This window comes from Macrotis lagotis, chromosome 6, assembly GCF_037893015.1.
Source record: "Macrotis lagotis isolate mMagLag1 chromosome 6, bilby.v1.9.chrom.fasta, whole genome shotgun sequence".
In the NCBI taxonomy this organism is placed as follows: Eukaryota; Metazoa; Chordata; class Mammalia; order Peramelemorphia; family Peramelidae; genus Macrotis; species Macrotis lagotis.
Genome location: NC_133663.1, coordinates 10,553,655 through 10,579,572, shown reverse-complemented (window position 1 = coordinate 10,579,572; position 25,918 = coordinate 10,553,655). Strand labels below are relative to the sequence as shown.

General features: G+C 45.9%; 2 protein-coding genes across 6 annotated transcripts in view; one reads left to right on the top strand and one right to left on the bottom strand.

Moving 5' to 3' along the window:
* Window positions 1–5,176, bottom strand: part of HDLBP (high density lipoprotein binding protein) — a 77,513-nt gene extending 72,337 nt beyond the window's left edge. For both annotated transcript variants that reach the window (XM_074190700.1, XM_074190697.1), the window contains exon 1: window positions 5,055–5,176. The gene's annotated coding sequence lies outside the window, so the exon portion shown is untranslated. The remainder of the gene's footprint in view (window positions 1–5,054) is intronic.
* A 164-nt stretch (window positions 5,177–5,340) lies between these two features.
* The window catches only part of SEPTIN2 (septin 2), a 30,224-nt gene continuing 9,646 nt past the window's right edge, over window positions 5,341–25,918 (top strand). Inside the window, exons 1-8 of one of the 4 annotated variants that reach the window (XM_074190694.1) lie at window positions 5,346–5,418; window positions 7,477–7,524; window positions 17,770–17,798; window positions 18,625–18,745; window positions 20,317–20,403; window positions 20,815–20,938; window positions 21,994–22,128; window positions 22,291–22,408. In XM_074190694.1, the coding sequence (XP_074046795.1) occupies window positions 17,790–17,798; window positions 18,625–18,745; window positions 20,317–20,403; window positions 20,815–20,938; window positions 21,994–22,128; window positions 22,291–22,408 (594 nt within the window). In that variant the 5' untranslated portion in view covers window positions 5,346–5,418; window positions 7,477–7,524; window positions 17,770–17,789. Of the gene's footprint in view, window positions 5,419–7,476; window positions 7,573–10,567; window positions 10,626–17,769; window positions 17,799–18,624; window positions 18,746–20,316; window positions 20,404–20,814; window positions 20,939–21,993; window positions 22,129–22,290; window positions 22,409–25,918 lie in introns of those variants that run through there. The other 3 variants (XM_074190695.1, XM_074190693.1, XM_074190696.1) reach the window with 3 other exon arrangements.

Below are 25,918 nucleotides of genomic sequence, written 5' to 3'. Positions count from 1 at the left end.
CCTGCCTTCTCAACGAGGGATGCTTAGAGGGAGAGAAATTGATAATCTAAATTTAAAAAACAAAAATTAGTATAATTGAGAAAAAAATGAAACAAATTAAATAAACATGATTCTGAGGAGTCCCATAGAGTTCACCAGACTTTGGAAAAAGTTCATGACATAAAAAAGCTTATACCCCCTGATTTTGAGACCAGGAGTTCCCAAAACTGGGGGAAACTAAAGTAGGTAGCTTTCTTGAGTTTGAGAGTTGGGTGCTCTCTGGCTGTCCACACTAATACAACAGTAAGATGGGGTTCCCAGGCTACCTAGTCAGGGATAGAGTAGCACAGGCTGGGGAAAATGAGCTGAAAGCTTGCAAACGCAAGCAAGCAACTCTACTTCCAGCCTTGGTTAAATAGGAATACTCAGGCCCCAATCTCTCTGGGCATTGAGCTAGCAGGTTAGTTGGTGTTGCCTTGTTAAGGGCCCTGCCCAGGCACAGCACCCTGGAAAGAGAACTGAACTGGACTGGGGTTGGGGGGGCAGAATTTCCAGCTTCCAATCTGGCCTCTGCCACTAATGCCACTAAACCCTGGTATCTCCAGCTCACCTAAATTTGTGGCAGACAAGTTCTAGGGCAGCTATGGTCAGAAGTATTAATCCTAGCCCAGGGCCAAAATTCAGGGATAAACTTGTTTAAACCTGGCTAAGCTGTGACTGCACCAGAAGACACAGTCCAGCACAGACAGTGCTGTTAGAGGAGATCAAAGGCTGGCAAGTTTCTCAATGAGATCCCTTTAAAATCTACTGTTGATTTTAGATAAAGAAATAAAATAATCATTAATAGCAAGAGAAGTTACTGATTAAGCTTAAATTTATTTAGTCTCACTCAATAAAGCAGAGCAGCCTTCAAGTCAAAGGCCTCCTTGCTGAACTTCCCACTCACCAAACACTGCAGATCAACAGCAGGAGCTCCAGGCCAGCAATGGGATCTCTGCCCTTGGGGGATTCCTAGCAAGAGGCAGGCAGGGTCCCTGCCCATGGAGGGACTCCTGGGAAGACAGTTTCCCATAGAGATATCCCAAGGGTGGTTGTGCAGGAAGGCCTGAGTCACCTTGGAGAGGCTGTGACAATCCCAGGGAGCTATGACAATTGTCACAAACGTAGAGCAGGGTCTAACCTCCCAACTTGGCTGCAGAGAGGATCAACAGGGGATCAATGGTATGTTCTCCAAGGGGAACCACTAGCAGGGAAGGTCTGGGACCAAGAAGGAGGGAAGGATCTCAGCAGTCTGGAAGGAAGCAGGTGTGTCCAACCTGTGGGCTGCATGTGGCCCTCAAAGCCCAATCCTGCAGACATTGTTACATTTTATTACAATAATTATATTATAAAACAATTATTATTGTAATGCAACTCTTGACAAGGTGGTGTTGGCCAATGCAGCCCAGAAGAGATAAAAGGTTGGACTCCATGACCTGGAGGGGGGCAAAAGGTGCCCCCATCAGCTATGACGATGGTCCAGGTGAGAAGTGATGCAAGCCTGAGGGGCAGGTCTAGAAGAGATGTATGATGATGAAGAATGAATATTCTCAACAACACAATGATCCAGCAATAGACTGGTTATGTGGGGTGGTTGTGGGCCAAGAAAACATCAATCTGATCGGTGGAAGGCCAGTGGCATCCTCAACAGTAAGAGGGAAGCCCAGGAGAAAAGGATCCTAAGTTCTGTCTTGGACATATTGAATTAGAAATACTTATGGGACACGCAGTTCAGGAGAGAGCACAGAAGGGACTCTGGGAATCATAGCAATGAAAACAGAATTCGCAGGAGCTGGGAGGTGGAAGGAGTTGAGGAGGGGTGGTTTGAGACCCTGATTAGTCATTGGCGGCAGACTATGGACGCACCTAAAGTCAGAATGAGGAAGATGGACATTCCCTGGCTAAGTCCGGATGGAATCAGTTGTAGTTGTAGTCAGTTGGTGGGAGTTAGTTGTAGACACCATGAGGCCATATAGGAGCTGATGAACAACTGACGAGGTGAGGACAAGAATACAACACTGCAATACTTCAGGGCTCTGCTGACCCCAGGGACCAGCAATAGTGGTACAAGAAGGAGGAGAGTGTAAATGGGCGGGTAGAGGAGAGGGAGGACTTCCAGCAAGCAGTGACATGAGAAAAGAAGAGCAGCCAACATAAACGAATAAAAAGGCTCCCCAGGTACTGCGCTGATACAAACCTGTAAAATAATGAGCATCACTGGGAAAAAAGGCAAGCGATATAATGGGGCAACAAGAGATCCTGGAAGGGTGAATGGTTCTGGTCAGAATGGGAAGTTCCAAGGACAGCAGGGCTGCCTTGATGGCTGGGCCAGAGTCTGGAACCCCAGCAGTTAGAGAATCAGGAGGCCTGCTCATCAATGAGGACAGCAGTCACCCCAAGAAGGATGCTTGGAGGGTACATGAAAGGGAAAAACTGGGAGCAAGATGAGCCAGGTCCTACTCAGGAGAAGAGCAGGCCTGAGAGGGGAACATAGTTCTAGGGGGGAGAAGTCTCTGAGGCGCAAGGCAGGGGTCCAAGCCTGGCACTCCCATTGGTCATTCAAGCAGAAAAGGAGCCATCTAATAACCCCAAGTGCTTGGTCAGAGCAGAAAAAGCAAAGTTGCCAGCCTACAAAGGGAAGAAAATGAGAAGGGTGGTACTGCTCCAAGAGAAGTCTTTTTCTGTTGTTACCAATCACATAGTCCTGAGGGAAGTGGGGGGGGGGGGAATAATGATGGGAGGAAGGGAGACAGAAGAGGAAAGACAGGGAGGGAAGGAGAAAGGGAGAGATAGAGAGGGCAGAAAGGAAGGTCTGAGACAGAGCAACAGAGAGGTGAGGAGTCAGAAACAGAGGGAAAAAGGGGGCAAGTGAGAGAGAGGAACAAAGAGGGAGGTGAGAGACAGATGAGAAGAGAGACAGAAAAGATGGAGGGGGAGAGTCAGAGGGAGAGAGGACATGTGGGTTTAGCGTCCTGTCTGAAAACAGACAGGACTTTGATGTGTGAGATCTTGTTAAACTCTGTAAAAAAAATCATCTCAGAAACTAGCTGCACTAACTGAGCTGGAATACAAGATGGCAAATTTGCCAGAAGGGTTCTGCAGCAGACATTTTGCAAAGGGCAGCAACAGGAAAAACAATCCCCAGGAGCAAAACTAGAGAGGCTCTACTTTTTCCATGAAAATACCTCCAAAACAGAATGTCTGTCAGGTCCTATTAGATTAGTTATTGTGCCATAAAACAATATTCTAGGGTCCCGCTGCCTTTTGTGGAAAGAGATGAATCAGCAACTGAAGGAGAATAACTGTTCAACAATCAAAAGCAGGAAGGAGGAGAGTCATTCACTTCAGATGTGATCCAATCAAATCGGACCCAGTCAGTCAGCCGGCCTTCTGTGGAGCCTTGGCCAGGCCAGACCCTGTGCTCAGGCACAGGAGACAAAGGAAATGGTAGTGCCTGCCCTCAGGGAGCTCCCTTCTAACAAGGAGACAGCATATCCACGGCTCTGTATAAAGAAGACACAGACAGGTCAGAGTGCGTGGTCATCACCAGAGGGAAGGGCACTGGGCAGTAAAATGTCCTCATTCCTGTCTGAAGGAGAGAACAGGGAGAAGGCAGGAACCTTCGATGCAGCAGATGATGCAATACCCAGAGGCCCGAGGGACACACTGGGAAAAGCATCTCATTCAGGAGCCAATGAAATCTGACATGCTCCAGAGAAGGCAGGAGAGCCGTGGCTGAAGAACTTGTCAATGAAAGCCAGAGCTCAAGGGGCTCAGAAGGGCACCTGGTCCAGGCCCACCCTCTGGCAAGCCGACACCCAAGGCCTGGGGCATTCCAACGCAAAGGTCTCCCTCTGCTGTCCCGGCTCACTACCCCCTTCACATCCTGAAACCCAGACACCACCTTCGTTTCTCCCCTGGCTGCCTTCCTCGAGACCTGCATCTCCACCCTTCTGGAAACCTCTTGTCCCTGGAAGGTCTCTTAAACCCAGGAACTGGGGGCCTTCCAAGAGTCTCATCATCCCCCCAAACCACTGTCCAAAGTTATCAGTGATCTTAGTTGCTAAATCCAACATTTTCCCCTCCGTCCTCGGCTCGACCTCTCCTGTCCCTGCTCTGCTGGATCTTATCCAGGTCACTCCCGTGAACGCGGGGGATCCCCCAGGCCCTGTCCCAGGTCCTCTTCTCTGGGCCCTCCAGACAACTCCACGCGATGATCATCGCACTGGCTCCCGCGGACCGAAGGCCACCTCCAGGCTGCGGGGGAGCCAGCCCAGCTCTCCTGGGCCAGGCTCTGCGCCGCCGGCCAAGGTCGCATCTCCCGAGGGGGCGCCGCCGTCCCACTGACATCTTCAATTCAACAAGTCCAAAGCACAACTCATTACGTGTCCCCTCGGGGCCCCCCGTTCCTGCGGGCTGCCAGCCTGGGCGCCGGCCCGGCCTCCTGGGCCCCTCAGCCCCGCGGGGGTGCCGAGGCCGCGGCGGCTCCCCAACGCGACACTGGTGCCCTCCCCCTCCGGCCCCCCGAAGCTGCTCGGGTCAGCGGCCGGCCAGCGAGCTGCGGGGTCTCCCCAGCACCCCCGGGGACACCGACCGGCCCCCCGGCTTCCTCTGAGCGCCCCGACACAAGTATGGGAGGGGGCCCCCGAGGGGCGGGGTCCCCGTCACGGCCCCCCAGGGCGCCCCCGGCATCGTCCGCAGGGACCCCCGGGAGGAGAGGCGGAACGGGGTCCGCCCTGCGGGGGCCGTGAGGCTCGGCAAGGGGGTGCGCGAGGGGGGCCCGGCCCGGGGGCGCGGGGGGCGCGAGGCGGGGGGCGGCCCGCCCCGCCGGGCCCACGTGAGCGGCCCGGGCCAATGGCAGCGCCGCGGGCCGCAGAGCGCGCCGCCGCCCCCCGCGGGCCCGGCCGGCTCGCTGCTGCCGCCATGTTCCCGGAGGAGCCCCGGCCGCCCCGGCGCCCCCTGCCCCTCCGGGGAGCCGCGCGCCGGGCCCCCGGGCCGAGGCTCGGCCTGCCGCGGCCCCGCCGCCCTCCCGTTACCTTCTCTGCTGTGTCCGCGCGCGCAGGCCAGCTCATACGGCGGGGGCCGAGCCGGGACGGGAGCGAGCCGCCATCTTGGTAAAGGAGCGGAGGCGCGCCCGACCCCCGAGCCGCCGCGGGAGAGGCACGGCGCCTGCGCGGGCGGCGGGAAGCGGCGGCCGGAGGGGCGGGGGCGGGCCGCGTGGCCCGCGCCTGCGCGCTGGGGCCCGGAGCTCGCCCGGGGCGGAGCGGGGCCTCCGGGGCCGGCGCGCGCGCGCCCGCGCCTGCGTCCGCACGTCGGGCCTGCGTCAGGCTGCGCGCGCGCGCCCGGGCCTGGGCTGGGTCGGATCGCCGCCGCGGCCGCTCCTTCGCTCCGTCCCGCGCGGTAAGTGGGCCCTGGGGGGCCCGGGGGGCCCGGCGGCGGCCCCCCTCCTCCTCCCCGCGGGGGCCCCGGCCGCGCCCCGCGCCCCGCGGGGGCCCTGGGGGCGGGGGAGGGGCCGGCCGCGACTTCCGGCCGCTCCCCTCTCGGGAGTCCGGGACGTGGGGGGCCCCCGCGGTCTGGGGGCTCCCCGGCCCCCGAAGCCCCCAGAGGGCGGGCCCCATGCCGGGGGGCCGGGAGCTGGGTGGGGCGAGGCAGGGTCCGAGAAGGGGCCCGGGCCGGACCCCCCGAGAAGGTCCAGCCCCGGCCCCGTGGGGAGAGGAACCGAGGGGCGGCCCCTTGTGACGGGCGCCGGGGCCCGCCGCCGGGACCATGGCCCCCCAGACGGGCAAGGGCCCCTCCAGATGCCCCCGGGCCCCTCCAGACGCCCCCGGGCCCCCCCAGATGGCCAAGGGCCCCCCAGACGGGCAAGGGCCCCTCCAGACGCCCCCGGGCCCCCCCAGATGGCCAAGGGCCCCCCAGATGGGCAAGGGCCCCTCCAGATGCCCCCGGGCCCCCCCAGATGGCCAAGGGCCCCCCAGACCCCCCGGGCCCCCCAGACGGCCAAGCCCCCCCCAGACGCCCCCGGGCCCCCCCAGACAGCCAAGCCCCCTGGCCAAGGGCCCCCCAGACGGCCAAGGGCCCCCCCCCCTCCAGACGCCCCCCCCCAGGGCCCTCCCCCCCGGGCCCCCCAGACGGCCAAGCCCCCTCCAGACGCCCCCGGGCCCCCCCAGATGGCCAAGGGTCCCCCAGACGGCCAAGGGCCCCCCCAGACGGCCAAGGGCCCCCCAGACGCCCCCGGGCCCCCCCAGACGGCCAAGGGCCCCCCCAGACGCCCCCGGGCCCTCCCAGACGGCCAAGCCCCCTCCAGACGCCCCCGGGCCCCCCCAGATGGCCAAGGGCCCCCCAGACGCCCCGGGCCCCTCCAGATGGCCAAGCCCTCTCCAGACGCCCCGGGCCCCCCCAGACACCCCCGGCCGTGCAGTGTCACCCAAGTCACCTGAGTGGGGGCAGCAGCCACAGGAGTGATGGAGGGCCCAGAGAGCCTGGGGGATGTGGACACTGGGCTCTAAGAAGAGTGTCTGATCAGGGTCAGGCAGAGAACCGAGATCTGGGGGGTCGTGGGAGGGGGCAGTGAGGCCGGAGGTCAGGGCAGTAAGAGGGAGTCACGGTGATGATGTTTGTCCTTGGCACCAGGGAGGTGGTGCCATGACATCACTTTCTCCTCCAGAGCCCTCCCGGTCCAGTGACCAGTTATGGGTCAGGATGACTGGAGATGGCCCTGGATGCAAGAAAATCAGCATTAAGGGACTTGTCACACAGCTAGGAAGAGTCGTGTCTGAGGCTGGATTTGAACTCCCATCCTCCTGATTCCAAGGCCTGTGCTCTATCCACTGGGCCATCTTTGCACAGAAAGGAGAAATGTTTGATTTAAGAGTGAGGGAGGGATTAAAGGATAGAAATTTGTGTTCAGACAGTTTTCAGAATTCTGAACACATTGGTGATGGTCAGATCAAGGTGATAACCATCTGTGCTTGTGGCAGAGATCACAGTGAATGGGGGGTCAGAGGTTCAGAGAGACTTGGGCCTTTCTTTTGAAGTCCCCAAATATAAGACCAAACGTTGGTTTGAAGAGAAATAGTAAGATTCGGCTCTTGGACTTGGGGATGGGGGAGGAACAACCAGGATTTTGAGTTACAAAAATGGATGGGATGAGCCTCAGAGTAAAACAGAAGACTGAGTAAAGGTGGCAAGCACAGCCCCCAGTTTTCTAGATCAATAAGGCCTTTATTTTTCTATTTTACTGAAATTTGTTTTCAGTTCTCTACATTAAAAGGTATTGCACCCATTATCTCCTGGTAAAACTAGGTAGTCTTAAATAGCTTCAAGGCTTTTTGTTATTTTGGGATTTTAAGAATTTTCAGGGACTCTGAGATCAAAACTTAATCAGAAGCTTTAGATTATTTCTGACCCTTTAAAAAAACGATCTGACTTGTAAATAAAGATTTTTTTTTCCTGTCATAGATCATATAGAAGACAGAAGAAGCATGACACAGATGTCAAAGACTAAAGGTTTTTTATACAAGTTTAGAATACCAAATGTCAATACTTAGTATTCAGGTATATGGTATAATAATATTAATTATTGCAGCCTAGGACTGTTCTTTCAGTTCTGGACCTCTGTGGGATGGGAAGTTAGGGAAAGGGGTGACCAGAACTTTTTAAGGCAGATTTAGAATCTGAATATCAAAAGAGAACTATCTAGATGCCTCTCATACTTAAAGCTTCTTCTCCTGGGGATGAACAAACCTGCCCTAAAATGGAGATAACAATTGGCTAGAGTGCTTCTACCCCTACAAGTAATATTAGAAATTGGAGGCTCTTATAGAGCACTTAAGGTTTGCAAAGTGATTTACAGAGACTTGATCCTTTCCACAGCCCTGTGAAGCAGGAAGTCAGGCCTTCCAAGATCATTCTGGTTCTATCTTGGGACTACAGAGGGGTCCCTATTACTTGGGATAAGCTTTTTGCCCCTCTTGTAAAATCACTCCAGACTGCCCTGTAATTATTGGGTTTAAGTTTAGCAAATATGTATTAAGGACTTTAACTGATGTGCAAAGATGAAATCAAGCCAGGATCTTAACCTCCAATGAGATTATAAAATAATGAAACTTGTACACAAATAACTGTATGAAATATAGAATGTGGTCAGTGGAAAGGAGAACTCCCAAGTGCCATGAGAGAACCTGAAAAGAAGAGTGGAGGGACTTGCCAGATGTATGATGGGGCCAGTGTGGCTTCATGCAGATTCAGGCCTGCAGGGCTTTCCTTGGGATCCAGCTCCTAGTGGGACCCATTGAAGCACTGGTCTACATGAACATTGCCCCTCCATTTAAATCAGTGAAGTATTTTACAAAGTTTCTCATTGTTTATGAACAAAACAGGGATTAATTGATGATGCATCTGAAATGAAGTGAGAATTGGTTAAGTGAGTGGATTTGAGAGGTGTCATTATTAGAGATATATTATTTTGGAGGGGGAGTATTCCTCATGAGCTGTCTGTGACCTTTTGCTTTTCGGGGTTTTTACTGTTAATTTGGATAGCATGCTAGTCCAATTTGCAGATGAAAGAAAGCTTGACAAACAAACAACTCAGGTTACTGTATCCACAAAAGGAATGAATGAGATTAAATTTCAAAATATAGCATTGTGGGCATAATTGTGGACAATAGATTTCAGAAATCCAGGGTGAGTGGAGCATGGCGAAACAACAATGCTCAGAAAAAAAGTTCAAAGAAGTCTAATTTGTGGCAGGCTCCCTCTGGTTCCATGGTGTGACAGGAGAGCTGTAGCATCGCATCTCTGCCCTGCGTGTTCTCTACTCCTCCAGTTCTGAGAAAGTTACCAGCAGCCTGGATTGTAGCCAGAAGAGTCACAAGCTCGTTGAGAGGAATGGTTGACATGCCATGGGAGAGGAGCTGCAACTGAGAAAACCTAGAGGTCAGGAGAACAAGTTCCATATGTCTGGCGAACTGGGAAGCCATAGAAAGGCTTTCTAAAGACTTCTCTCTCAGCACTGACTCCTGCCCACTTAGAGGGGTGGTTGTAGACATAAACAAAGGCAAAGAAGAGGAGGAGGTGCCCCGAATTAGGTCACACTGGTGGTGTGCAGAGGACCTCCTATGTCACCCGAGTCGTGAGTGTGCCTCAGTGAGCAGCAAGGATGAGAGCAGAGTACCTGACTGGTTCTCCTGACTGAGGGAGAGAAGGTGGCTGGAGGCCCCTTTGAGTTCCAGGTCCTAAAAAGGCACTTCCACTCCTGTGTTAGGTACCACTGGAGGTGAAAAGAGAGGCAAGACATCGTGGAATCCTGGGTGCTGATCAAAGGACTGTGATGATAATAAGAAGAGCACAAAATGATGAACACAAGACTGTTAGGAAGAGGAAGCCCTCCTTGTGTGCTGATAGCATCCAAACAAAATTTAGTACAGGAGGGATGAAGAAAATTATACTGAGGCTAGAATGTTTGGAGCCAACCGCAATGGAAAAAAGGATGCTGGCCAATCAGAATCCTGAGCGTTCTCAACCTGGGGAAAGACAAGAGGAAAAGCTGAGCAACAAAGCATCAAGCTTCTTGATACTGTTTTCATAAGAACAACAATTACAATTTTATATCTTAAAAAAAAGAGGATATCAAATTTGAAAGAGACCTCAAAGTATCTGAGCAAAAGGACCCTCTCTAGCATTTAATGAGTTATCAGCCAGTCTTTGCTTGGGGGAAGCCCCTTCTCTGATGATTTTTGTCTGTTTTAAATTAAACTTTTATTTTCAAACTAAGATCAGTCTTCTGTCCCTCCCCCTTTTTCCATTGAGAAAACAAGAAAAACAAAATCCTTTTATAAGTATGTCCAAGCAAGCAAACAAAACAAATTTCCACATGTATTGATGTCTCAATCTTTGCTATGAGTCTTAGAAACTCTGTCAGGGCAGCAGGTTTCACTGGTTGGTCTTTGTGTTGATCACAGTTGCCAAATTGTCATAATTGTTTTATTCAGCTGTGATCCACCTTCTTGTTTGGGCTTAAACTACTCCACTCTTGCATGTAGTTGATCAAATTTCCACTTTGTGTCCTAAAACTAATTTTCTCCTACATTCTGAATCCTTCGATTCCATCAGGAGGTGGACTCAGCATTGGTCCTCTGGAATCCTGGGGGTCTTTACACTGAAAAGAATGTGTCAGTAGTTAGTACTACATCTCATTTCCATGCCATAATTTTGTTTAACCATTCCCCAGTTGATGGGCACCCCGTCAGATTCCCATTCTTTGCCACTTCAAAAAGAGTTGTAAGTATGTCTGTGGATCTTCAGGATTTGTTTTGTTTAGGATTAATTCTTAATCTTCCCTCTTAATTCCCCAACTCACTTCTCCCCTTTCTCTTCTGTCATTGTTGAGTAGATTGTATTCTGTTCCTAACTCTGGGTTTGTATCTTTTTTTCTTTTGATCAGTTCAGATGAGTGTCAGGATTCAAGCGTTAACCATTCCCCTCCCTGGTATAGATGTGACTTCACCTTTCTATTTGTCTCTTAAGATTAGGACATAACAGGACCTTTTCCAGGCCTTGTCTGATGCTGATAGAGAAACAGGGGTGGCACCATCTCCCCATATTTGAATGTAAGCACTTTATCCTGTTCCTTCCTGCTTCCTTTTTTTAAGCTTATCTTGACTCCTGCATTTGACCTTCAAACTTTGTGCTCAGCTCTGGATTTTTCTTGAGGAATGCTTGGAAGACCTGGATTTTTTCCTCAGCAATAGATTTAGTTTTGTTGGGTAAGTTTTTCTTGGCTGTAGGCCCACATCCTTTGCCTTTTGGAATGTCATTCCAATCTCACTATTGCTCTATAGTTAGGCCTGATCATTTTCAGATGGTGGTTCTCTCAGGAGCTGACTGGGGGTGGAGGGGTGGGGCCCGAAGGGCTTGTTCCTGATTCCACTTTGCCCTCTCATTCTAAGATATTTGAGCAGCTTTCTTTTAATATTACTTGAAACAAAATATTTAGGATCCTTTTTTCAGTTAAAAGCTTCAGAAAATTCCCCAGTTGATGGGGAATTATGTTTTTATTATTTAGTTATTATTATTTAATGTTTTCTTCTCATACATTGTTTTTGCAGTAGAATAACTGACATTTTCTTCAATTCCTCAGTCTTTTGATTTTGTTTTGATAGTTCTATGTTGCCTCATGGAGTCACTGGCTTCTATTTCCATTCATTCACATTTTCTATTTCTTATACAAGGTTTTTTCCTCTCGCACCAAGTATTAACCTTTCCAATTCTTTCTTTGGTAACTCATCATTTCTTTTCCAATTATTTTCCTCAAAAAATATTAGCTCTTTTTTTAAGCTGTTGCTTCATCTCTTCCATGTTTTTGTCTGAGGCTTTGCTTGTAGATTTGGGGGGGGGGTGTCATTCTCTTCTTTTGCATTTGAGTCTTAAGTATCCCTGGCACCATTAGTTCAGGCTATCTACTTGCTTTGTTTACCCATTCTTATTTATGACCTACTACCTCTCTTTGGACTTGATGTCGAGATTTGATTCTGCAGCCACAACTTCTGGAGAGAGTTTCTGGGCTGCCTTCTGGTGCTGTTACCTTGGTGTCTTGACAAGCTGGTGTTCAGTGCTCCCAGAAGGGACTGATCCAAGACAAAGTCTGATGGCTGCCCCTGATTGAGTTCTGCACATTCCTGGCCTGGGTTATGGTCTGGACATGAGAAGATGCTACCACCAACTGCACCCCATCAGTCAGCTGGGAAATGGGATGATTTGGAGCAGCCCTGCTGCTGTTGCTCTGCAGGCTGGGCTAGATGTTGAGAATAAGATCCAGCTGCTGCTGGCTTATGCACTTCCACCTTTCTTCATATACAGCCCAGAGCTTTCCTGCTTGGGAATTCCAGGCCTGGGTGCAAAGCCCCTTCTTACTCTGCCCTCATTCTGCATGCTAGAGCCCATAGTTAACCACTGTCCTTGACTTTGACTGCCCTAGTGCAGAGCTCTTCCTGATGGATAGATTCGCATAGCCTGTTTCTGTCCCCAAACTTCTCTGTCTGTTCTTCTGAACCAACCTGGGCTCAACATAAGGCTCACTGCAGCTTCTTTTAGAAAACCATTATATTTAAATACACTTGGTGATGACACTCTTCCAAATAAAAAGTCTCAGCTTCAGGGTGGCTAGGTGGCACAGTGGATAGAGCATGGGCCTTGGAGTCAGGAGTACCTGGGTTCAAATCCGGTCTCAGACACTTAATAATTACCTAGCTGTGTGGCCTTGGGCAAGCCACTTAACCCCATTGCCTTGAAAAATCTAAAAAAAAAAAAGGTCTCAGCCTCGGGCTAAGAACTCCTCCTCTAATCCTTGGGGGAAATTTCTCTCTCTGTTAAGTCTAAATTTTGCTTCTTCACTTTCTGCTACTCATTGCTCTTGGTTCTGCCCTCTTAATGTCTCACTTCTCTTCTATAAGGCAAGAAGCTTGCTTCCTAAGGGATGATCTAAAAGGAGATTTTTTTTGCTTAGAAAGATTATTTCATTCTCAAATTCCCTTCCATCTGCTTTCTCTGCATCTCTTGATGAGTTCCTCCTCAAACTTCCTTTTTTTATTTTTTCTAATCATGTGCAAAGATAATTTTCACCATGCATCTTTTTGCTAATCATCACTTTCCTATTGCCCTCCCTTTAACCTTCACAAAGTAGTCAGTAATCTGATATAGGTTGTATATCTGCTTAACATATTTCCATATTAGTCATGTCATGAAAGAGGAATTAGAACTAAGAGGACAAAATGAGAAGTTAAGAAAAAAGCATCAAAGAAGTTTTCAAAAAGTGAACATAGTCTACTTTGTTCTGCATTCAGACTTCATAGATTTTTCTCTGGTTAGGGATGTCATTGTCCATAACAGGATTGCCCTTGGTCAGTCTGAGCTACTGAGAGGGCTATGTCCATCATCATCAGTCTTCTCCTGTGGTGCTGTTAGTGTGCTCTCCTGGCTTTGCTTATTTTATTCTGCCTCACTTTAAGCAAGACTTAACCTTACTGTTGGTATTTCTTGTAGCCCAGTAGTGCTCCATCACAGTTATACTCCACAACTTATTTAACCAATCCCTGTGGAGAAACATCCCCTTGCTTTCTAGTCCTTTTTTTTTTTAATTAGATTTTTCAAGGCATTGGGGTTAAGTGGCTTGCCCAAGGCCACACAGCTAGGTAATTATTAAGTGTCTGAGACCGGATTTGAACCCAGGTACTCCTGACTCCAAGGCTGGTACTCTAGCCACTGTGCCACCTAGCCACCCCTTTTCTAGTCCTTTGTAACCACAAACAGGTAAAGTATAACTTCCCTGAGAGCAGGAGCTGGTTTGGCTGATACTTGTAGCCCCAGCTCTCAATTGATGCAAAGTTGCCTAAGTGAGGAATGTAATTCTTTTGCCTGTTTTTTGGTCTGTTTACAAGACTGGTGCTTGAAATTAATGTCATTTAAGAATCACACCGATTTTGTATGAGCCAAGTGCCTAGAAACTTCCAGAGTCATTGGTATTTTAAAAGAATTCAGTTCAGTGAATACTTCTTACTGTGTTGTCAGTTTCTCACATTTACTCACCTGGATCTGTGATCTCTTGAAAGCTCACGGATAGGGTGTAGAATTGGGACAATCTGAGTTCAGAACCATCCTCAGACCCTAACTGTGAGGTCCTGGTAAAGAAGCAGCACCCCAGGATAGTAGCATGGGTCTGGTGAATCTCAGATGAGATCCTCTCTTTAAAAGTACTTGTTGAGGTCCCTGGCACAACCATGGCTGTGCAAAATAAGTATTCCCTTTCATGCCTGACAATCTTGAGCAGCTCTTATCCAAATTCTGCCCTGAATTTGTCACAAGGAATTCACTCCTATGTGCTAGAGACATTCCTCACCTTCAGCAGAGCCTTGTGGTTGTCCTGTCTGTCAGCTCTCACCACGTGACCAGTCCATCTTCTCTTGCCATCATGTGGTACCTTGATGAGATCTTTTATAACCTGTCCTTCAAAACCTCTCAGTCAGATTTTGTAGATTGGTCTTACTTTTTGTGACCTCTCTGTTGTCCTGTAGTCAAAATTCATCTTTTAATTGGAGACTTAGCTGTCATGTCAGACACCAGCAGTAGAATATTGGCATTAAACTGATGGAACTTTGTTTCCATACACTAATTGGAGTCATTAAAGGAACTTCAGTTTCCCAAAGATAATTCAACATGCTTTCCTCCATTTTAATTGAGTCCAGTCTGTCTGTCCAAATGCATGTCAAAATCTGAATAATAAACATTATTTATCTACCTAGGCTGAGCTTTTCCAAGTGGATGATCAAGCTGTACTCTTGAGAGGTCCTAGAAACAGGTCCTCTTCCACGGCTTGCTTCAGCCAGTACAATGTCATCACCAAAAGGAAGCATCTGGAGGACTTCAATCACCTGCAGAGAAATCCCCTTCAGTTTGGACTCAGCTATGAACCTCCTCCATGACATTCTCATTAAGTAGTAAAGTCATTTTTCATATAACAAGGTGTCTTGATTTTAACTAATGTTTGGGAGAGCTTTTTTGTAACAGCAGACTGTATCTTCTAAGATGATAAGGATACAGTTGTTGCACATCACAGAGCAAAACCTGCTGTTCTCTAGTCTAGATCCAAGAGGCTTTTGACTAGTATAAAGGTAACTCCTGAGGATTTTGGATAGATGGATGAAGAGGCATAGAAGATGATCGGTGTTGTTTTCTTGGTTAGTCCTTTTTTGATTATTAGTAGTACCCAGGATTTTTTTCTATGATTTTTGGTGTCCTCCCCATTAATCCCTTCTCTCCAATCAGTCAGCTTTTGTCATTGCTCCTATAACTCTATTCACTGTCTTTCTAATTTTCCAAATGAACACATCCCTCTCTGGCCACCACTTCCCTTTATAAACTTACTTCCCTTAGTAGAAGGTAATCTCCTTGAGGGCAAGAACTGTCTTCAGTTTTGTGGTTTTATACCAGTTTTGTGGTTTTATACCACCACCACCATCACCACTCCAGCTCTTAGCACAATATTTGACTCAGTAATTATCTGAGAAACACTTTTTCATTATTCTTCTCCTTCAGATACCTTGCATATCAACTTCTCAGTACTCTTGTAATTCTATTCCCTCAGACACAGATCTCTGTGTGAATGGTCCAGTCTATTTGCTTTTTTCCCTATAAACACATCTGGGATTATTATTTGAGTGCCCTAGTGAAGTAATTCCACCATCCTCAATGAGAATTGTTTTTGTTTTAATTAACTTTGTTGCTCTTTGACTTCTGTTTGTCACCCCTTTTCCATGTTTATCCTTCAGTGTACTTGGGATAACTTTACTTAACTAGCTGCCTTAGAGAGCTTGCCAGAAACTCTCAAACTCTGCTGTTTCTATCTGTCTTCTTAGTTGACAGGTTCATCCTCCTTTCAACTAGGTGAGCAAGCGCTGCTGCCTTTGGCCTCTGTTTCCCTCAGCTTGACAAGGGTGTCGAGTGTTGACTGTGGCCAGTGTTAGCTGGATTTTTTCAGGCATGTGGTAGCAAGTGTAGGGGTGGTAAAACTTCTCAGAAGCTGCTGTTTCACTGGTTTGGGACTGAGCTGCTCTAATTGTACAGCTAATCATTTTCCTCCGATTCCTTATCTACCTGCTGTCAGGAATATTTTGTATGCCTAAATCTGACTATGACATTCCCCTAGTCAACTCCGGACACTTCTAGGATCAAATAGAAACACCCTGGTTTCTCCCTTTCCAGCCTCCTTGGGCATTCCTGCCCTTCCTGTACTCTGTGGTTCCAGGTCTGCTCTTAGAATCTACCTCTCCTTGAAAACATGGATCAGGCACCATCTTCTGTGTCAAGTCTTTCCTGGTTACCTGCATCTGCTAGAACCCTTCCTCCCAAACAATTTATAGTTGTATCTATTCTTTGAACTTTTATACAGAATGTATTTAATTAGGTGTGTTCTATGTTAGTAAAGAGTTTTCATTGTTGGCACTTTGTACCCCAGCAGCGTGGCCAGTGCCTGATACAGGATGGCTACTTAATAGATGCTTATTGATTGCTCCGCCAAGTGCGTTCCCAGGAAGGACTTGAGATTATTCAAATAATAGAAACTGATTCAAGCAGTGCTTATTCTGATAAAGAGCTAAGAATCGAAGACTAGATAGCCACTCTCAATCTATAGAATTCTGTCTTACCAAAGAGGGAAGGAAGGGCTGGGGGATAAGAGAAAGGGAGAGTGGGTATAAGGAGGCAGGAGGCAGAAATAATATAGATTCTTGAGGATGGGTGGGATAAAAAGAGAAAGAAAATAGGAAGAAAGGAAATAAACAGCAGTCATAGCTGTGAATGGGATAAACTCACCCATAAAATAAAAGTGGGTAGCAGAATCCGGGGCAGCTAGGTGGCACAGTGGATAGCGCACTGGCCCTGGAGTCAAGAATACCTGAGTTCAAATCCAGCCTCAGACACTTAATTACCTAGTTGTGTGGCCTTGGGCAAGCCATTAACCCCATTACCTTGCCAAAAAAAAGTAGAATCCAATAGTATTTGTTTATAAGAAATAGATTTGAAACAGAATGCCATATACAGAGTTAAAATAACAGACTGGAGCAGAATCTCTTATGCATCAACTGAACTAAAAAAAAGGCAGTGTAGCAATCATAATCTCAAAACAAAAATAGATCTAATTAAAAAAGATAACCAGGGAAACTATATTTTGCTACCAGAGACAAAAATTTATAGAGCAGGTTTCTCTGAGAAAGACTTCATTTTTTAATAAATAAGAAAGCAAATCAAGTTTCTGAAAATAAGAACCATTCCCCAGTTGATAAACTATCAAAGGATAAGAACAGGCAGTTTCAGAAGAAGAACTCAAAACTATCAATAGTTACTTAGATGAAAAAAATGCTCTAAATTTTTTGTAATTAGAGAGTGCATACAATTCTGAGGTACCACCTCATGCCTGCATCAGATTGACTAACATAACAGAAAAGGAAAATAACAAATGCTGGAGAGACTGGGATAAAAGATAGGCAAATGCATTGTTGGTGGAGTTGTGAACTGGTCCAATCATTCTGAAGAATGTGATAAGAAACTAGTCTCAAAGGGCTATAAAATTGTGCATACTCTTTGACCCAGCCATATCACCATTAGATCTGTATCCCAAAGAGAAACAAGAAAAGGACCCATATGTACAAAAATATTTATAGCAGTTCTTTTTCTTGTGACAAAAGAATTGAAAATCAGTTGGGGAATATCTGAACTAGTTGTGTGTGATTGTGATGGAATACTATTGTGCTATAAAAAAATGACAAGCAGAATGGATTCAGAAAACTTTATATGAACTGATGCAAAGTAAAACAGGCAGTATAATCAAGATATTGTTTGCCATGGTGGGGGGGGTGGAGGCAGAATTTGGAACTCAAAAAAAATTTAAAGGAATGTTAAATAATTTAAAAAGGACAAAGAAGTATTTGATACTTTACTTTCATAGTTCAAACTAATTGTCTTAATTCTGAGAATTAAGTGAAAATGATCCCATTTTCTGAACTTGGAAAAAAACCCTCAAATTTCCCTGGATTACAGATCTCTACTGTTATCTCTAGAATTCAGAGTTGATTCTTCTGAGTCGAGAAACTGATATTTCTGCTATATATACACACTGTTTAATTCAGTCCAGAATCTATGCAAAATGCTTTAGTAACTCTTTCTTGTAATTCAAATGGTAACAAATCAAAATTCTGTTTACAGATAACTGAACTTCCCTGAAGATGTCTAAGGTAAGAAATTATCTCCAAATCCATCATGGTCCAAGGAGGAAAACAAATTCTAGTTTTCCCATTAGGTTATAAACCTGAACTATAAACATTAACAAAAAAAAAAACCTAAAGTGAATCTTATATTCAAAAACAAAACAAAATAAACTCCAAGCCAAACCATAATGTTGCCATGATTAAAATTTACATGGAGAAAAGACTTGAAAAGATAAAATATAATTAGGCCAATCTTCTCTTTTTAAAGACGAGAAAACTGAAGCCCAGGGCAATTCCACAACTCACAGAAACCCTGGTAATGATATGTTGAGGTGGTTCTCTGACTCAGTCTCGCACTCACTCCCTTGCCCTGCACACTAAACAAGTTTAGTCAGTTCTTGTGATTTACCAGGAGAACACATTTTGAGCCCAAAGCTTTGAAATCATGCTTTTGTGTTTCTGTTCATTAAAGAGATCTCTATAAAACCAAAATATATAAACATTCATTTATGTGTCATTTAATTGATATTTTAATTTTGATATATGATAAATGATATAAAATATTACTCAATTTAAAATATGTATATTTTATATGGCATTAGTATTTATATTAATTAAATAATATTTCAAAGTATCTGTCATTATCTACACCTCCTCTACCACCCCAAGGTTTTTCTTAGCTTGTCCTTTGTGCTGTCTATCAAATAGTTTATTTACATAAAGAATTTTTTTAAAGGTGTGTTAAAAGGTAAAGGGAAATTATGTTTGACAGTTTTGTATGAATTATTTTGTTGTCCTGGTTTGTTAATTGAAAGTAAATTTGTTATTAATAGTATTTTGGATTTTGTTTCAGCAACAACCTGCTCAGTTTACAAATCCAGAAACTCCTGGCTATGTTGGATTTGCAAATCTTCCAAATCAAGTCCACCGAAAATCTGTGAAAAAGGGTTTTGAGTTCACACTGATGGTGGTTGGTAAGAAATCAATTATGTTATGTCCTGAGATTTAGTGAAATTTGGAGCTATCAGATTGAATCTTTTCCAGAGTTTTTGTATCAAAATTGGAAATCATGAATGTCGAAAAGGAAGAAAACTTTTTAACATCTTAGAGCCTGGTTTTGTTTTATCTTTTGGAGGTAGAAGGAGATAGAAATTAATCACCATGTTATAGGCATTTTTAAGTTAAGCAGCTGTGGTCAATTGGACCTGAGCAAAAATAAATTATGCTGCATTTTGTGTGTTAAAATCAAGCATAATAGAAGACCTGTTGTCTCATTCTTTGTTAAATTGATATTGCCACAGATTGAGAATCTTTCTGATTTTCTTTCTGTTATTAACCCCCCCCCCCCCAAGAATTCTAAGTAATAGTCTTATATTGCAAGGAGAATTTTTGGAGCCTGTGGATAATGAATAATCAAAGTAAGATAAAATGATTGCTTCAAAATAATTTAGAAGGGATTTTTATTGCACTTGTCCTGAAGAATAATCTCAATGCAAATTCAGCTGGTTTGGGAAAGAAAGCCACACAATTTTTTTTTGTTTGTTTTAGTAGAGTGAGTTAGACCATAGTTATATAGCCATAGGGAGTTCTGGAAGAGATTAACATAGAATCCATCAAGGTTTGCCATGTGGCATCCCAGGTGTTCACTGCTCTGTGTCCCTGAATCCCTCCTGGCCAGCTGCAGGGAAGGGTGCAGAGAAAAGGAGGGGACAGTGAGAAAGAACACTGCAAGAGTACAGGAGAAAACATTGCAGGGGCGGGCAGATGGCGACCTGCTTTTTTTAAGTGTCTCTCTACAAGCTTATTTTCTTCTGTTGTCCAAAACTTCTTCCTAAGAAGTTGCTTAAACTTAATATTCCCTCAGGGTTAGATCAAGATGGGCCTTGTTCTCAGAATTCATAACTCGGAAGGGAGTTATGAATGCCCCAATGGGTCCAAATTGAGATGGTGGTGGTCCTGTGGTAGGTGGGAGAGAGCATGCTCTGGTCATCAGGAACAGGGCTTGAACTCTGGCAGTGCCCACATCCTGGGCCTCCTCTGTCAAGTGAGGAGGGTGGGCTCAAGCTCTCTGAAGGCCCTTCCTGTGAACCTTTGACCTAAGGTTTCCAGCCCTTAATATTAGAAGGAGATGACAGGACCCAGTGGTGGTCTAGTTGTCATTTAGGACAAAACAGCACCACTCCATAATAAAATAAAGCAACTTCTGCCTTTGATATTTAAGCTCAGGGTGATTGTTTCTGTGTCAGTATTCTCTCTCTTGGCAAGATCCTCTCCCCGCCTTCTCTGCCCACCAGAGGACCTGGTGTAGACATCAGCTTATTTCTTGTACAGTGTCACTTTCCTGTGCCTGCTTGCCCTCCATCTTGCAGCTTTTGCTTTTTTTTGAAATTGTTCCCCCTTGTCATCATTGGACTTTCTCTCTTGTGACAGTGTTGGCTAAAGCTACTCCTTTGGAGATAAACCAGGGCTGCCATTTGCATGTGTCTTAAGGGGTGACTTGTGTCTCATGTGTGAAATTCTGAGTCTTCTGGTGTTTGTCTTCCAGGTGAGTCAGGCCTGGGAAAATCTACCCTCATCAACAGCCTCTTCTTGACTGACTTATACCCAGAAAGGATCATTCCCGGGGCAGCCGGTGAGCAGCTACACAAGAGCTCCATACTTGATGCTTGGGGCCTACACCTCCTAACCCTGAGGAATTGGGGGGGGGCTAGAAATGCTCAGCCTAGTGTCACTTCTCCATTGCTGACCTTGGGCAGAACACCTGGACCTTTTATTATTTCCAAAATGAGGCTGGTTGCTTAGAAACCCCCCACACTTTTTGTTGGACTCTAGATTTTTTAACCTTTACAGACAGCAAATCTCTCCTGGTTTTTACTTGTCCCTTCACTAGCTCAAGTAGCATCTCTTCCTTCTATAATCATCCTGCCACCTGGTGCCTGGTCCCCCTGCTTTCAGGTGTGTGGACACACACTTACTGAGGGATTCTTAGGAATGCTGATCATCATTCTTAAATTATTTCTCCTGAAATGTGTCCTTTTAATAGAGAAAATAGAAAGGACAGTGCAGATTGAGGCATCCACAGTGGAGATTGAAGAGAGAGGGGTCAAGCTCCGTCTTACTGTTGTTGACACACCAGGCTACGGGGATGCCATTAACTGCCGGGACTGGTACGTGGCTTCAGACTGTGGGATGGGCTTCCTGTGACTGGAAAATGTACATTACTTGTTTTCATCATCAATAGTGACTGATTCCAGGCTTGGGTAGCTGCACAAAATGCCAAATGACTCCATTTAGAAAGTTAAAGGGTATTAACTCTTTGAAACAAGGACATTTATTTGAAATGATCTCAAAGCACTTAAACGAGAATGGAATAAGCTCCTGGGGACCCAAGGCTACAACAGCTTTATGGTTTTAGAGCCCCAAGGATCTGGGCCTTCGAGACCTTTCCCTCCTCACTCCAGATCCCTGAGCTTCAGATCCTTAGAGAGGGAGGCCTCACCAAGTTACGGACCATGGATGTGCAGCCCAATCCAAGCCACTTAATTACAGAGGGAGGGGATCTAGGCATACCCCACACTGGTCAAGACATGGACCGGGTATTGCAGTGAATTGTCCATTGATTTTCTAGGTGTTCTTAGTCTTTTGAGGGAACCTGGATTCCCAGATCAGTAATGCAGGAAGTGCTTGTCACTAGATTTGTCCAGTTGAGCACCTACTGTGTGCAAAGTGCTTTGCTGTGCTGTTGGGAGGGGCCTTGTGCTAGATCAGCCTATGGAGCCCAGGAAGAAAGCAGACCATGATGTCTTTCCCCAGGGAGTGTTTTTCTCATTAGCTTCAGTTTACCTTCTGCTTGTTGCAGATTCTCACCCTGTGGTCCTACATGAGCTTTTCTGCCGGGGCATTGCCAGGCTAGAAGGACTCTCACTGTATGAGGGCCTGAGGGCACAAGAGCACCATTCTCAATCTAGCCTCAATATATAAGCCTATTTTAACCTGTGATGTAATGGAAACATTGTGAGGGGCAAGATGGTATAAAGATGATATAATGTAGTTGCTGCTACAGTGATATATATTGATTTTTATAGGTTTTCTAGGAAACTTGGCCATCATTGACAGCCCTCTTGAGTTACAGATAGCGGAGTTCATTTGGAAAGGGGAGCAGTGAGGGGAGCAAACTCTTTTCCAGGGAGCACAATTTGTAAAGTCCCTGTATTGTTCTTAGTTTCAAGACCATCATCTCCTACATCGATGAACAATTTGAACGCTATCTTCATGATGAAAGTGGCTTGAACCGACGGCACATCATAGATAACCGTGTCCATTGCTGCTTCTACTTTATTTCACCTTTTGGACATGGGTAGGCACTTCTTTTGTTCTTTAAGTCTCTGGGTTAGGTATGGTCCTTGGATCAGGTGCTGTTCCTTTAGATTTGGAAAGAGTTCTAGCCTGAGAGTTGCAGTCAGTTTGAAGAATATTGGATCTGGTTCTTTAACTATTCTCATCCTTGTGCTTTTTTCAGACTTAAACCTTTAGATGTGGAGTTTATGAAAGCTATACACAATAAAGTAAATATCGTGCCTGTGATTGCAAAAGCAGACACTCTGACCCTGAAGGAACGAGAACGACTGAAGAAGAGAGTGAGTCTACTTGGCTCGACTTTTTTATTTTTTACTGTGATTCAAAGCCCAATTGAAACTATGCTACATTTTGTTGTCTTTGCAACCAGACTTTGCTGGGGGCGGGGAGGCTGGCCTTTTATAGAAAAAGGCCTTTCACTGCTTTTTCAGGTCCACCCCAAAAGAGACATGGGCCAAGAAAATATTGGCAAGACAACTAAAGAATAGACAGGGGCTTGGGAAGATTGCTGAGGACTTTGTTGGGTATGAAACAGGCAGATGCTTGAGGCCAGTAGTGAACAAAGTAGATAAAGAGTAAAGAGGGTACATTGGCCCTCCTATGTCTTGTCCACTCCTTTCTGCTGAATAATTTGCAGGCTGGAAAGGGGAGAGCCTAGGGGCCTGAGGATATATGGGAAGGTCAAGATCAGGGAGGAAGCAAGGTAGTCACCTTCTGACCACAAATTCTATCATATTACTAAGAAATGGTAGGATTGTTAAAATAATTGAGAAGGTATTGGAACACTCATTGGTGGAGCGGGGAGGGCCTTGATTACCAAAAATAAGGGAAAGTAATATGTTGTCATTTAAGCTTGAGACTGAGGCATAAGCATCACAATCCAGCAGAGACTCCCATATCAATTGGAGCTCAAGGGGGGCTGGGGTGGTTTGTCCTTGTGGAGGAGAGTATGACCATCCTTGGCAGCTCTGCCTTACTGGAAGGAAATGTAGACAGCATCTTCCTCAAGTCTGAAGGTGAGCTGAGTTCAGAGCCTGCCTCAGACACAAGGATGTGGAACCCTTGGCTTCATTTTCCTTCTCTTCAAAATAGAGCACTTAACCTCCCAGAGTTGTTGGGGAATGATATGTGGAAAGAGCCCTGACATTGTTAACTGATAATTGTAATGGATCAATGGATCACGGTGACTTAGAAAACCACAAATGATCTGTATTCTGTTTTTATTTGTTTTCTTGAATATTTGCAAGTTCCATTTTAAGCTGTCTGTATAGTTCTCAGTATTTAAATCTGTAGAACTAACAAAAAATCCTGTTGGGTAGGTAGTAGAAATAATCTCATTTTTTTATAAGATGAGGAAATAATCTGAAAGATGGTAATGTACCCGTGATCAGATACCTGTGTGTCTGGTAGAATTTGAACCCTTTCCTTCTCTAATATTCTGATATTGCCCCCCCCCCCACTCTGGTGCAGGCCCTAATCACCTTGTACCTGAATTGTTGCCATGGTCTACTTACTCCTCTGCCTTCCCCAAGACTCCATCTCTCCACTCAGCCACTAAAGTGATTTTGGTTTTGGGTTTTTTACAAGACAATAGGGTTGGGGCAGCTAGGTGGTGCAGTGGATAGAGCATCGGCCCTGGAGTCAGGAGTACCTGGGTTCAAATCCAGTCTCAAACACTTAATAATTGCCTAGCTGTGTGGCCTTGGGCAAGCCATTTTAACCCCATTTGCCTTGTAAAAACCTAAAAAAAAACAAAATAAGGCAATAGGGTTAAGTGACTTGGCCAAGATCACACAGCTAGGCAATTAAGTGTCTGAGTCTGGATTTGAGCTCAGGTCCTCCTGATTCTAGGGCCGGTGCTCTATCCACTGCACCACCTGACTGCCCCTAAAGTGAATTTCAGTTGTGTGTGTGTCTGTGTGTGTGTGTCTGTATGTCACACACACATACACACACACACACACACACACACACACACTCTGACCTCTTGCTTCCAAGATGGATTAACAGCTGCTTTGTTTGTCATTCAAAGCCTTTCCTGACCCAGCCCCTTCTTATCCCTCATAGTCTGATCTAGTGACCTTGGCCTCTCAACTCAGGGCCTGCACTCTGGCCACCTCCCTGCCCTCCCATCTGGCTGCTGACCTTCCTAAAGTCACAGCTAACACACCCCACCTTCCACCGGAGCCTTTCCTTGGTTAGTTATTTTCCACTTATCCTCTAGAGAGCTATTTGCATTGACTTGTTGGCATATTACCTCCTGCATGAGATGGGGAGCTCCTTGAGGGCAGGGACAAAATTTTGTCCCTCTTTGTACCTCCAGTGATTGGCATAGTAGATGCTTAATATGATTATTGATTGATTGAACCCATGCCTCCTGATTCTTAGGGGCCAGCTCTGTACCCATGACAGTAAAATTTAATAGGAATCATTAAATTCTTGTCTTAGCTAAGGTCAAAAAGTAATTATGAAAATACAACATGACACCTAAGACACTGGACAGTTCCTGAGTACTTAAGTTAGCTTTAAATTCAGTATTGATCACCAGTAAGACCCGACTGATCTGAAGTTTCATGGATAAGAATATCAAATTCACCAGGGTACTTCCAGCTTTAATAAGCCCAAGGCATGCCAACCTGTAATATGAGGAGACTCAGATCATGTTAGATGATGAGCCAGGAGACAAACTAGAAGGGCTGTTGTCTAAAAAAGGTTGACAAAGACACAAGTCAGCAAAACAGAATTTTGTTCGTTACAAAGACGTTTCTAATAAGTTGTCAGAAAATCTTTTTTTAATTAAAATTTTTAAATGAAGTTACCTATTCTTTCCCTTTCCCCTGTGACAGACATTCTGGAGTCAGGCCCTTAACTTGTGCCAAACATTCTTAAGCCAGGCATACAAGTAGAATAAGTGACCACCCCTTAAGAGAGGGGATTCTTCAGATTCTTGAATCTAAATAGAGCCTCAGGAAGACAAGGATTGAGACAGGTGCATGAGAGATTGCATTCTAGGGAGACCTGGGCAGGACTGACTGGGGAAGGGGTGACTAGGTCAGTTCCTTCCCCTTGACTGGATCTTCTCCTTTGAACCTTTGTTAACTACCTCTTCTGCCATTTTTGGAAAAGGAGCACCCTTGCATTGCTTCCATAAGTTGACTACCCACTTTTTAGGCTCTTGATTCCAACCTCACACCTCCTTCCTCCTTCCCTCCCTATCTCTTTTGATGAAGCCGGCCTTTGCTTTTTTATATACTCTAGAAATGGCTGGTTGTATTAGGAGCTTAATAAGTGCTTATTAATTGATTGAATTATTCTCTGGTCAAGCAGGAGGCATTTCTGGAGGAGGAGCCTGTGTCAAAGCTGTTTGAACCATAGATTAAGGAAAACTTGAGGGAAACTATTAAAATTGTTTTGGTGAGAAATCATAAGGATCTGAGCTAAGGCCATAGGCACGTGAATGAAAAGAAAGGACCAGGAGCCCAAGATTGCAAGTAGAATATTCAAGACCCCCACCTACTCCCAGCCAGTTTTAGGGGTCAAACAGATGGGGAAAAATCGGACAGGTCAACAGAGAATCTAGAGAGAGACTCGTATAACAGAGGAGAGGACTCAGTGATGGTGTGAGTCAAATTGGATGATGGGAACTAGAGCAAACTGGTTTGGCGATGGAAAATCTTTGTTCTAATTTTCAGTTGGTAAAACCAGCATTTAAAGGTTACTTGTGGCAAATATTAAGCAAAGCCCTTGATAGAAAAAAGAAAGATGATAACTCAATCCCTGCCTTCAAGCTC